This window comes from Coenobita brevimanus, chromosome 60, assembly GCF_032717465.1.
Source record: "Coenobita brevimanus isolate Jiangsu-jjx chromosome 60, ASM3271746v2, whole genome shotgun sequence".
In the NCBI taxonomy this organism is placed as follows: domain Eukaryota; kingdom Metazoa; phylum Arthropoda; class Malacostraca; order Decapoda; family Coenobitidae; genus Coenobita; species Coenobita brevimanus.
In genome coordinates this window covers 39377288-39389292 of record NC_137013.1, presented here as the reverse complement: position 1 = coordinate 39389292, position 12005 = coordinate 39377288, and the positions used below count along the sequence as shown (strand labels likewise).

Below are 12005 nucleotides of genomic sequence, written 5' to 3'. Positions count from 1 at the left end.
TAAATTATGTTTGTGACGACCACTTGTGACGTCATGTGGTGGATGTTAACTTGCCATTTTTAGCCGGGTGGCTCAGTCTCCTGACTCAGACATTTTTTTGCGATTTCGCCATGCTCTACCACCTTTAGCTAACTTCGCAGGCCACACTTCCCCTCTCCTAAAGTACAACTGTAAGTAAAACGCTTCTCTGGTCCCGGGAATAGTATAACTAGGGGGTTAAGTGGTCAGATGTTGAGAGGGAAACTAAGTGGGGACAACGCCTCTTATCTTGCAACTCTCATTTCCTGAGTTACCCTCGTCTCCTCATTCTCGGAAGTTGACTCACACACACAGATTTACTCATGGTGTAGTCTCGTGTGGGTAAAGGAGTCGAAGGGTTACTGTAGAGTAGTGGAAGTGGGGAAGAGGTGTGTCGAGTGGTGTGGGAGGACCGTCTTGTGCGGGGGCGTCAGTCTTGGCCACTTTCAGGTCCCCGCAGTTTTTTATTTCACATTCTGCTCACCTGGTTTACTTGTCTGCTGCTGCTGCTCTCTCCACTCCTTCTCACACCCATTGTTCTGAATTTCCGTGAGTATGGACGAAGCTTGCGTTATGGGAAAATTCCTCGTGTTTATATTGGAATGTTGAAGGGCACAGAAACTGAACAGACAGTATATTGGGCTAGTGTACTTAGGTATGTATATTGACTGCTTTTGAAGTGAGCTTTTACTTTTCTGGACTTAGCTGTATTTCTCGAGGATGAATATTGGTTCTGTTTGTTTATTGTTTTCCTGTTTCATTTTGCATGTGTTTTCCCTGTAACCTTAAGCTAATTTAGCATAAAACCACACCCAATGTAGCTAGGTCAGATTACTGCATAGCCTGCTGAGATGAAGATGTTGTCTTGTTTGATGCATAGTGGGTTAGGTTTGGTTTTGTCCAGTATCTTTAGGATCTCCTCAGCTGTAATGCTTGAATAATGTGCATAATTGTAAAAAAAAATAAATAAATAAATAAAAGAAGCATTTATGCCTAATGTAGTGGTTACAGTAATTGAGTGAAAACTACATTTGTTGTACTTAATGTTTTATCCCTTTTCCTCAGTTGATGTACCATAATTTTTGTTTGATTTGCTGCATCTGGGTGATTTTATTAGTCTCAAAGAGTGTGTTTTTGAACTGGAAGATTTAGGTGTGGGATTCATTAACCCATTTATTACTAAATGCCTTTTCACAATTAATAAAGTTGTTTGTAAGCTGCAAAAATACAGTAAAAATAACATCTTTTGGGAGCAGGGGTTAATATGCTGTTATTTGTAATGTAGATTAAGGCTATCCTTGTGCCACATTTGTTAGTCCTGTAATTTTAACTTCCTGTTTAGAGTGCATTCTGCATAGCATACTGCACTGGTCAGTCTTCACATGTAGGTCTAATGTTATTCATACTAGTAGGCTAGCCTACTCTGTACTCTATGAGTATAGTTTGCACAGTATATACTGTATAAAACCATCAGTAAACAGAAAGAATACCGTTTATGTAATGGTTGGTGGATAAAAGTAATGGTAATCGTATTTTCTCATGCATTTCCTGTCCTAGCCACTCTGCTATCACCACACCCACATTATCAGTTTCCTGTTGGCCCTGGCATCCTGTCTACATTTATTTTTTTACCTTTTGTAAGGAAGAATTTATTCACAGGTGATTCTGTTCTGCATTTTCTTTTTTTTTCTTATTTCCATAAGCTTACAGCCATGTAGCTGTGGATTATTAGAGAAAGAGGGATGTGTTGTATTTGAATTGATTTTTCATTGCTCTTCATAGCAGCACGTTATGTAATTCATGACATCAGTAACTGCACCAGAAAGTTGTGACTGTAGGGTCCCTTCTGCCAAAAAGTTCATTTGAAACTGCAGGGCAGCTGCAGTAACAACTGTGCTTTTCAACCTCTCCCAAGTGCCACTTTCATTGGTGACTCATTTGGTCCATACTGCCTTCATTCCTCATAACCCTTCCTCTTCCTGCATGTGATATTTGTACCGGTACTTGACCAGTGACCCAGCCTGTGGCTTTAGCTTTGGCTGTGAGTGGTATATATTTGTCTGGTGCAGTGTGTTCAGTGTTGATGTGATGGTGTGCATAAAACTGCTATCAGGAAGGTGGAAATGTGTAATGCTGTGTACTATACAATATTGCTCTATTTTCAGTGTATTTTACCCAGTTATTGCATATATATACTGTAACTGACAAGGTAGTGTTTGGTGGGCAGTCATCAGCATTTAGGTTGTTGACTTAGCAGTAAGAGCAGTGGTTTCTTATCACTTCATAGTTGGAAATAGTTGACTTTTTTAATGGCATTTGGTTGAGAGAGAGAGACTATTTCTCATTTTTTTCAGACTTGCTTTTTGTATGATTGAGGTTTGACTTTCAGTACATCCATAGGCCTATATCTTGAAGGTGTGTGTGTGTGTGTGTGTGTGTGTGTGTGTGTGTGTGTGTGTGAGTGTGAAAGAGAGAGAGAGAGAGAGAGAGAGGGAGAATTTTAAACTGCTTAGAAGAATAAAACTAATTTGTGCAAGCATGGAATGCTTCTTTCAGTTTTTACATAACATAATGTTAACAGATATCTTAATAGGTGTGACCACCCTCTTATCATCACCCAGTATTATTAGCCTCAGTTGTTACCTACACTGGGACAACTTCCTTCCCATTACACACCCACACCAACTCACACACTTCTGTATGACTGCTGTACTTACATTTGGCCATAAATGCAAAACCTCTTTTATCTCACCTCATACACACGTCTATAACAGGATGCTCACACTTACACCTATTACATCTTACACATATGTTTAGTCATATACATAAATGACACCTAAACTCATACACACTTCTTGTATGGTACAGGATACTCTCACCCACACTCTATCCTACTCCAGCTTATCACACACACACACACACACACACACACAGTTTAATTCTTACACTCATGCCTACACATTACCAACACTTACACCTGCACAAATCTACAGCTACACAAATGTGCACACACACACAGTTTTACACCCACACTCACACCTACACACTACCAACACTTAAGCAACACCAGCACAAATCTACAGCTACACACACACACACACACACACACACACAAATAGATGTGAAGACAGGACAGCATAAGCTTATCCCAGATCCTGAATACTACAACTAGGTAAACACACACACACACACACACACACACACACACACACACACAATCACAACTACCATTACTACCCCCCTCCCTCTCCCTTCTTCTCTACTCCACCCACTACCACCATGGTCATCACAACTACCCAGTATCACTATTATCTCAATTGTGGTAGCTCTCTCTCACTTGTTATGTGGACTCTCGGTTGTTGCATAGTTTCTCTCTCTCTCTCTCTCTCTCTCCATTCACATCCTCCTCATATCACATCATCTCTCCCTTTATATTTGTTTGTTTCTCTTCCATTATTTGTCTCCCATTTGCTCAGCACATAAAGATATTGTCAAGCTGAAAGGGTCATGGCAACATTGCACACTTAAAATTTACCACCTGTTCAGTTTAAGTTGATCTAACAGTGCTTTCTCCATCATGAATATTGAGTTGTAGCCAGTGATTACCACTAGATTATGCTGCTGGTCATGAAAAGTGTTTTGGAAAGGGTGTTGAACTGTAGTGTAGTTTTTTCTGTCGCTGAGCTACCATAATAAGAAGAAGCTGCAGAATGACAAATAGCCCTGCCAGATTAAAGTAGGTGAGCTGTAGTAACCAAGAGGTGCTGGGGATCATCATAAACCCTCTATAACATGATTAGTAGGACAGTCAGTTTAATCTCTTGCTGTATGCTCTGTGTGATTAACTGGCAGCGTAATGAGATGGGTGTGGCAAGGTCAGATAGGATGTAAGGGTGGAGTTAACCCCTTCACTATGAGATTTTGCCATGGACTGGGAACCATTTTTCTTACCAGTGGAAGTACAGTATATGGCATTTCAGGGAATTGACCAAATGGCACCTTATTGATTTTGTGTATTTGAAAATTAAATTAACCACTTAAGTACCGGTATGCTATGGTGTAGGATTTCATTATTTTTAGTTTGTTAAAAAACTCAGTTAGATAAAAGTAGATGTGGAGATAGGACAAGACACACAAGACTCAAATTCTCCATATTTTGACTAGGTAAACACACACATACATACACACACACACACACACACACACACACACACACCTTATCTCACCATTTCCTTTTTTATCTTAGCTTTCTTTTCCTTACACCCCACTCATATCTTATCTTTGATGTACCATACTTATTATGTGTATTGGATGGTAGTGGCTTAGTGGAAGTGACTAAGCAGAAGTGGTGTATTTGACACATTCCAGTTCATTGTGCAGAACTTCATGATGCTGTATAATATTTTTACTTGTTGATCCATTATTTTTTAATTCCAGAAGTGTGTGTGTGTGTGTGTCTAAGTTCTGTGTGGGATGTGCATATGTATTTGAAAATTGTTATAATACTGTTTGCAAGATGTAGGTGAACCTGTGTCAATATTAATTACTGGGTAAGACTTTAGTATGTGTATTATATATTACTGTACTGTGTTGTATGAAGGAGAGAGAGAGAGAGAGAGAGAGTGAGAGATTGTGTTACCTGAGTAGTGTCATGTTACCACCCTATATAGATTGGTATGGTTAGTCATGCACTAGGCCAGGCATCCTCTTAACTCGCCTCCTGTTCGAATAGCCATATGGCTAGTTTTGTTTCAGTTTAGCCCTGTTGTGATACAGATTGTGCAAATGTAAAGTTGTTTAGTTATTAACATGATAGTGTATTAACTCCTTTTTTTGCTTATAAAATTGTACTTGAGTCATTGCAAAATTGTTTTGAAAATGAAAATGAGTGTGTGCGTGTGTGTGTGTGTGTGTGTGTGTGTGTGTGTGTGTGTGTGTGTGTGTGTGTTTGTTTTTAAGTCCATAGGTACATGCCAGAATCACGTTCATTGTCATATTTCGTTTTTAAAGGCTCCAACATGCTTGCATGCATCAGCCTTGGTCGCCTAATGGTGGCTCTCCTTGCTGCTCGATCTCTGGCAGCAGTCTTATTCAGTCCCTTAACCCTGAAGTCACGGTCAATGACTTCATCCCAGGTCTTTTTCGGTCTGCCTCTCACAGCGCTACCCCTAACCTTAACACTTCTCACTTTCTGTATCCATTTATCATCCCCCATCCTCTCTACATGCCCAGACCATCTCAACCTACCTCTCCTCATCACAACACCAATACACTCCACTTTTAAATACCAGTAGATGAATTTAAAGTGGGAGTTGCATACACATATACTAGACTTTCACTGAAGACTGCCCGGATTCACTGCATGTTGTTTATAAATATATGGTGTAATATACTTATGGTAATCTTCTTAGCCATTTACCTTATATGGTATAGTATGAGTATAGTTAATCATCGTAGCCAGTTAGCATTTCATTGTCGTAATACCAGTACTGTATTGTGGAGCAGTATGGGAAATGGTCACTTCTTGTCATCGGGCACAGCAATTTTACACTTATTAAATGAGAAGCCACTTTAAATTTAATAAAATAAGTCTGCCTAGCCAGAATGAGAGGTGAACAGAAAATTGTATGTGTCTGAAGTGGAGGGAGAGAGGAGGGTGAAACCAAGGATGAGATGTAGGGATGGAGTCAAGAGATAGCTACCGGCATGGTATATGAGAGGGGGACATGAGTTGGGGGCACTCAAATGGCAGAGGACAAGACTGCATGGAGGAGAATTGTTTTGTGGCTACCCGTTATGGGAGTACAGCATATGTTAATAGATAAATAGATAGCTAGATAGACAAACAACCAGAATAGGTTGCAAGGCTTCTCATATCCTGAAGGGGTTAGTGAAATTTTCTTGTGAAGCAGTAAATAGTATGGAGATTAGCTACGTCTTTCAGATGGATTGAATCATAATGAATATGTTTAGTTTAAAGGAATGATAGCATTCTGTTTCAAAAAAGTATTTACAGCCTTAATATATTTGAAGAAACCACGCTATGGATGAGAATATAGTTATCCCTGTGGAGTGGTGGGAATGAGTTCAAGGCCTGACTAGGCTATCAGCACTGTTACACACTGCTGATGTCATGTGTATTTCCTGTGATTTCACTTTAAATTATGTCATTTTAGGATGTGGGTAGCTAGCTTTTATTTAATTTACTGATATTAATTTTTTTGTGCTGTTATCTTGTTGTACCTTTATTACCCATCCCCACCCTGGAGGGGCTCGAGGACAGGTATTGCTTTCACTCGGTTTGTCTGTCTGTTAACAACTTTACCCAAAAACTACTTGTGCAATTTTGACTAAAATTACAGGGATGATGGGCAATGACCTTCTGATCACCTGACTAAATTTTGGGCCAAATTAGGCCAAGGCCCAGGCTGGAGGGACCCCCCCCCCAAAAAAAAAAAAAAAAAAAAAAGAGAGAGAGAGAGAGAGAGAGAGAGAAAAAAAAATTGTTTGTTCGCCATGACTCCCTTCAAATTCATCATATTGGCATGAAACCAAAACCTAAATATACATCTTTCAAATCTGCATCCTATAACATGCCTCATCACATCAGGAGGGTCAGTGTCAGGTGGGTTGGGCCTAAAATTTCAAATGGTCATAAAATCATCAATTTTTGCCTGGTTTACTTCAAATTTGATATGTGACATCTTTGACAAGATATCCTCTTATGTTTATATGTCAGCACTAAAATGACTACCAGGGAGGGGCTTGCTGTGCCTTGGCACCACCTCTTGTTTCATGGATGATTTCTGTGCAGTGTATAGTCTGCACTGTGCAATGAGTGCCATTATCATTAGAGATTAATACTTTGTAGCATGAGTAAGGCTGAATTCTGGCTACCACTCTGAAAGGATAAGAACTGGTCATTAGTGGAACCAAAACAGACTGACACAGATACCTGTAGTTTTGCTCTTCGGCTGCCTGTAATCATGATGCTGATTATTGCACTTGTTTTGCTGTAAGTGATGGACAAGTCCTATCCTCAGCAATGCCTCAGGAACTTCTTTTTGACTAAAATTTTCAAATGCAGTACTGGGTAGTGAAGCACCGTTCAGTACAAGTACCAGTTCTCATATTATGCCATTGTTACTTCTTAACTTCTTAATTGGAAAACACATACAGCATCTTTTAATGGTGGTATCACGACATCTGAAGTTTATATTATATAATTGACAAAAGTGTTTTATAACCCGCCCCTTTTCTGAGCTCCAAAGTTTATTGTGCATGTGTTACTAGTGGGACTGTTAATTTAGAAAAGACTGCAAAATTTTGCATTACTTTTGGGACAGTACAGTAACTGGAGTTCTGCCTTGGGATAAGAGAAGTGGATTTACTGCTTTCAATCCTTCATTTTGATGCCATACATTTTTATGTGATTATTGCTACTGCCAAACTTTTTTATTCAGATTAGGAGAAACCTCTTATAGTCAAGGGGTAAGTGAAGGCTATGTCTTGCTTATCAGTGAGAAAAGCATCTCCTACGTCAGCTGAACATAATTTCCCAACCCTTCAGACCCCCAGCTGCAGCAACAATGGCCCGGGCGTGGGTTGTGTTGGTGGCAGTGCTGTGTGTCCTCTGTGTGGTGACAGAGGCGCAGTCAGAGTGCAGACGCAAAGGGACATGCTCGGAATGCATACAGACACCCAACTGCATGTGGTGCGGCCTCCCTGGGGTGAGTGCATTATGAAAATAGTACTGGTCCTCCCCCTCTTATGAACGGTCAACTTACTGATTTTCGCACTTACAAATTTGTACTTTCAGTAAAATATTCAAGAAATCACTGGTACCGGTATACCTCGATACATGATACCCGTAGATGCGATACTCCTGCATAACGATGGGAGTAGAAACGATGGAAGTAGAAATACCACCATACCCCACCTAACGATGGCCAAACCCCGGTTTAACAATGGGTTTTTATTTTTATTTTATTTTTTTACCGATTTTGATGATACATTAGTCTTAAATTGTGTTTTAGGTTTATTTATAAATTGTTTTTGGACTTAAATTACTGGTAATGTGTTTTAGCTATAGGTGGGGTGAAGATTGTAATTTTGGGGCACAGTTTACTAAGCTTGATTTTTTCCAGACTTATACTGTATATATTTGATGATTTTCAGATTTTATTTGTTGGTTTTAATGAGTTATTTACAGGTGTTAGGCTTAAGTTAGCTTCTTTAACAGCTGTTAGACCATTTAGATTGGCTTTAAACTTTTTTGGACTCATTTGGGTGAGTTTAGGACTTGGTTGGGGGGGGAAACCCAAGGCTCAAAAACACATCCCTACACATCACATGTTAAATCTACTCCGAGATACAATACCCCGCCTAATGGTGGGTTTTTACTGAACCAGTTGCATCGTTAAACCAGGGTTTACCTGTACATGGAATTACATGAGATATTCAACACTTGATTATAAAATCGGCTTTGTGTTAATGATTTTGCTAAACTGTAGGCTAATGTAAGTGTTCTAAGCACATTTAAAAGGCTTGGTGGGTGATGTTCTGTTGGTTAGGTGTATTAAATGTATTTTCGACTTATTAAAAAAGCATACGAGCAGTTTCTTGGAACGTAACCCAGTCGTAAGTGAGGGAGGACCTCTTGTAGCCCTGGGTTCACCTGAATGCAAACCAAGTGTATTATAGGTTGAAGTTACCTCTTTGTGGCAGTCTAATTCCCTCCTCTCAGGGCATGGGAAGGAATTTTGGGACATAAAACCAGGTACCATGCAAGACAGTACCAGTAGTCTGATCTTTGTTATAAGTATCATTTTCTTATCATGTTTTGTTGCTGGTACAGTCAATTCTTTTTTAATGTCAGTCATATGCACGGGCAAAATGCTTCATTTAATGAAGCTGCTTCAGGTGATGCATGCCTAAGATTAATTATTTAAGGATTAAAAGCATAAAAATTACCTTTTTCTAACTTCTTAGTTAGTTGATAATGAGTCATTAACAACCCTAAGTGAAAATTTTGTGTTGCCAGTAATTCATCAACTTAATAATGACTGAGCATCAAGTGATACAGCTTTCATTGATGACTGCTTGTACTTACACATTGTCCTTTACAGAATTTCACAGAGGAAAGTGGAAAACCACTGTCTCGATGTATAAGGCGCACTGATGAAGCTGTGTCGATTTGGCGCGAGGCTTGTGGTATACGATACATCAACGAGCCTGCCAACTACTTTGAGACCATTGTGAACAATGAGCTGACTCAGGCTGGAGTTCTGGCAGGGAGTGGGGTGGCAGAAGGTGGTGGTTCGGGGGCTGGTGCTGGGGCGGGAGCTGGTGAGGCAGTGGTACAGATCAAGCCACAGAGGGTCGCCATGAAACTCAGAGCCCGTGAGTGTCTTTCATTAAAGTTTTTATATTTGTGAGAAAGTTTACATCTGTAAGAATGTATTTGTGAGGATTTTAAAATTTATTGCAGTAATTCATTGTTGTATTTGTTTTTTAAGCTAATCCCTTCAATTTGATCGTGTATTTTATATGTTGTTCTTATATACTATCTCTGGATGGTTTTATTTTAACGTAGAGGAGCCACAAGTTATTGAAGGATTAATTAAGACTATTTCCTACCCCTCCAGTTTGAAAAGTCTACCCTAAGATGCCTAAAATCATCCGAAAATACCATGAATAGAATAAGAAATACCTGTATATCTGTGTAGTCATATTATTTTGTCATTATAAGTGACTCATTTTGCATCCTCTTTCCACCCAAACAGAGGAGTCATACAGCATGGATGTGATTTTCCGACAAGCAGAGGACTACCCAGTGGACCTTTACTACCTTATGGATCTTTCAAAGTCCATGGAAGATGATAAAGAATCCCTCTCACAGTTGGGGGCCCAGCTGGCTGATGAGATGCAGAAGATTACCAAGAACTTTAGGCTTGGGTTTGGGTCGTTTGTGGACAAGGTCGTCATGCCGTATGTCAGCACAGTCCCAGAGAAGTAAGGAGTGACTTGTTTGTTATTGTTTGATTTCTTCAGTTCTTTGTTTATCTATAGCATGTGCTTTTGGCCAGAAGTTTTACATAATAGGCTATGCTTGTGAAAAGGACTTCCTGTCAGAACTTCATGCTACTTTAAGGGTGATATTGACAGTGCTCACAGTAATTTAATTATGATAACTGTGGTTTCATTGGCCTTGTGAAGGGGTCAGGTTGTATAATTATAATGGAGAGTAAATTGAGAGTGAACAATTTAATAATAGTAATTCACTCTCAACTTAAATGTCAGGACCAACTGCCTAGCCCCGGGTTCCTATGCTCCACATGGGACAATGTAGGATTGGATGATGGATGGATGGATGAATAATAATAATGATAATATGTTGTGTTGCCTATGTATGATATGGTTAGCTGGATATATGTTATATTCTGTATTATTGTTGGTAAACATTTGAATCAATTTATAATCCATATTTTTCAATTTCTCCCTCAGATTAGAGCACCCTTGTGCTAATTGTGCTCCTCCTTATGGGTTCAAGAATGCCCTTCCTCTCACCGAAGATGCTGCCTCCTTTGCTGTAAGTTGCATGGAATACTGATTCTTCTTCTTCTTCTTCTTCTTCTTCTTCTTCTTCTTCTTCTTCTTCTTCTTCTTCTTCTTCTTCTTCTTTTTATTTTTTTTTTTTTTTTTTTTTTTTTTTTTTTTTTTTAATAAGAAGCTGCATAGTAACCAAGAATGCCTGGTTGTCCCATGTGTTAAGGTGCTCCAACTGGATGTGGATCGTAAGAGTTTAGGTCTGATGGGTGGTTGGATGCCACTTAGGAGCCTGGCCCTGGGCTTCTACACTCCTGTTGGTGCAGTTAACCCTTTGAGATTCCAAAGACGCGATTTCGAGTCATTGTAAATCTAACCGTTGAGATTCTGATGGCTCAAATGCGAGTCATATGAAACAACATTTGTTTTTTGCATGTTTTCCATATCCTATCTGGGCTTGTTCTACATACACCATCCTGTTTATCCTTTTCCAACTTCCTGTATTTAGTTTTACATTGACATACATTGACAAGTACATCAGACATATATGCATATTAAGTTCGCTTTTACCATGAATAATATCAATATTACCAGCATGGATATTTGCCTGTGTGACAGCGAGAGCTTTCGTTTTTCTCTGTGAAAACTAGTATAAATTGCCATAACCTATATATCAATGGAAAGTTAATTTACTGTAGATTGACATGGTGCAATCAAATTTCATGTAACTCTAGTACTTTTTTTTTATAAAGATTTTTCTACGGAAGGATGTACGATTTTTCCTTTTTGGCTAACTTCTACTCATCCTATTGGCCTTTTAGCTACCATATTTACCTTTTTCAACCATACTACAATAAAGAGCAACTATTCAGCTTTAAAATGGTACCAAATTCACTAGTCTACCATAAAAAGTTAGTGTACAGTGGCCGATTAAGTACAAATGTCGCTACATGATGGTGGACTCTATAAGCGCCAGGCTGAATCTGGCACAGACACAATCGGCGGAGGGCCGAAAATCTCAAAGGGTTAAGAATGAGATGATTGGTAGATAAAGGGATAGTATGAATACTCTTCCACAGTAATCTGTTTGAAAAATATATTGTTAACAGATGGTAACAGCCAGTCTCATAATATTACCCTTTTCAAGGTGGAGGGCCTGAAACTAGATTATTTTAATCTACAGTACTGGTGTACTGTAATATAGTCAGTCCTCACTGAAAGTCTAGGATTTTTTAGGCAAATGCTGCTTATGGTAAAGTACTGTTAAGTGAGACTTGCTTCTGGCTCATGATTGAGGGGTTATAAGCACATGAAGCATTAATTTCTGCCTTTAAATAATTTCCAAAATAAATCACAACGAACTTTAAGTGAAGAAAATTTGTTGATTTATGAGCAGCTTAATAATGAAACCCAACTGAAGTAACTTTAGACAAGGAGTG

At 39.1% G+C, this 12005-nt stretch overlaps 1 protein-coding gene across 3 annotated transcripts in view; it reads left to right on the top strand.

Annotated features, from left to right (window-relative positions):
• The first annotated feature begins 65 nt into the window (after positions 1–65).
• Positions 66–12005, top strand: part of mys (position-specific antigen beta subunit myospheroid) — a 42888-nt gene continuing 30948 nt past the window's right edge. For 2 of the 3 annotated variants that reach the window (XM_080274885.1, XM_080274883.1), the window contains exons 1-5: positions 66–170; positions 7589–7748; positions 9147–9420; positions 9804–10032; positions 10525–10609. In XM_080274885.1, coding sequence (XP_080131011.1) covers positions 7608–7748; positions 9147–9420; positions 9804–10032; positions 10525–10609 — 729 coding nt within the window. In that variant the 5' untranslated portion in view covers positions 66–170; positions 7589–7607. Of the gene's footprint in view, positions 171–369; positions 568–7588; positions 7749–9146; positions 9421–9803; positions 10033–10524; positions 10610–12005 lie in introns of those variants that run through there. The other variant, XM_080274884.1, reaches the window with a different exon arrangement.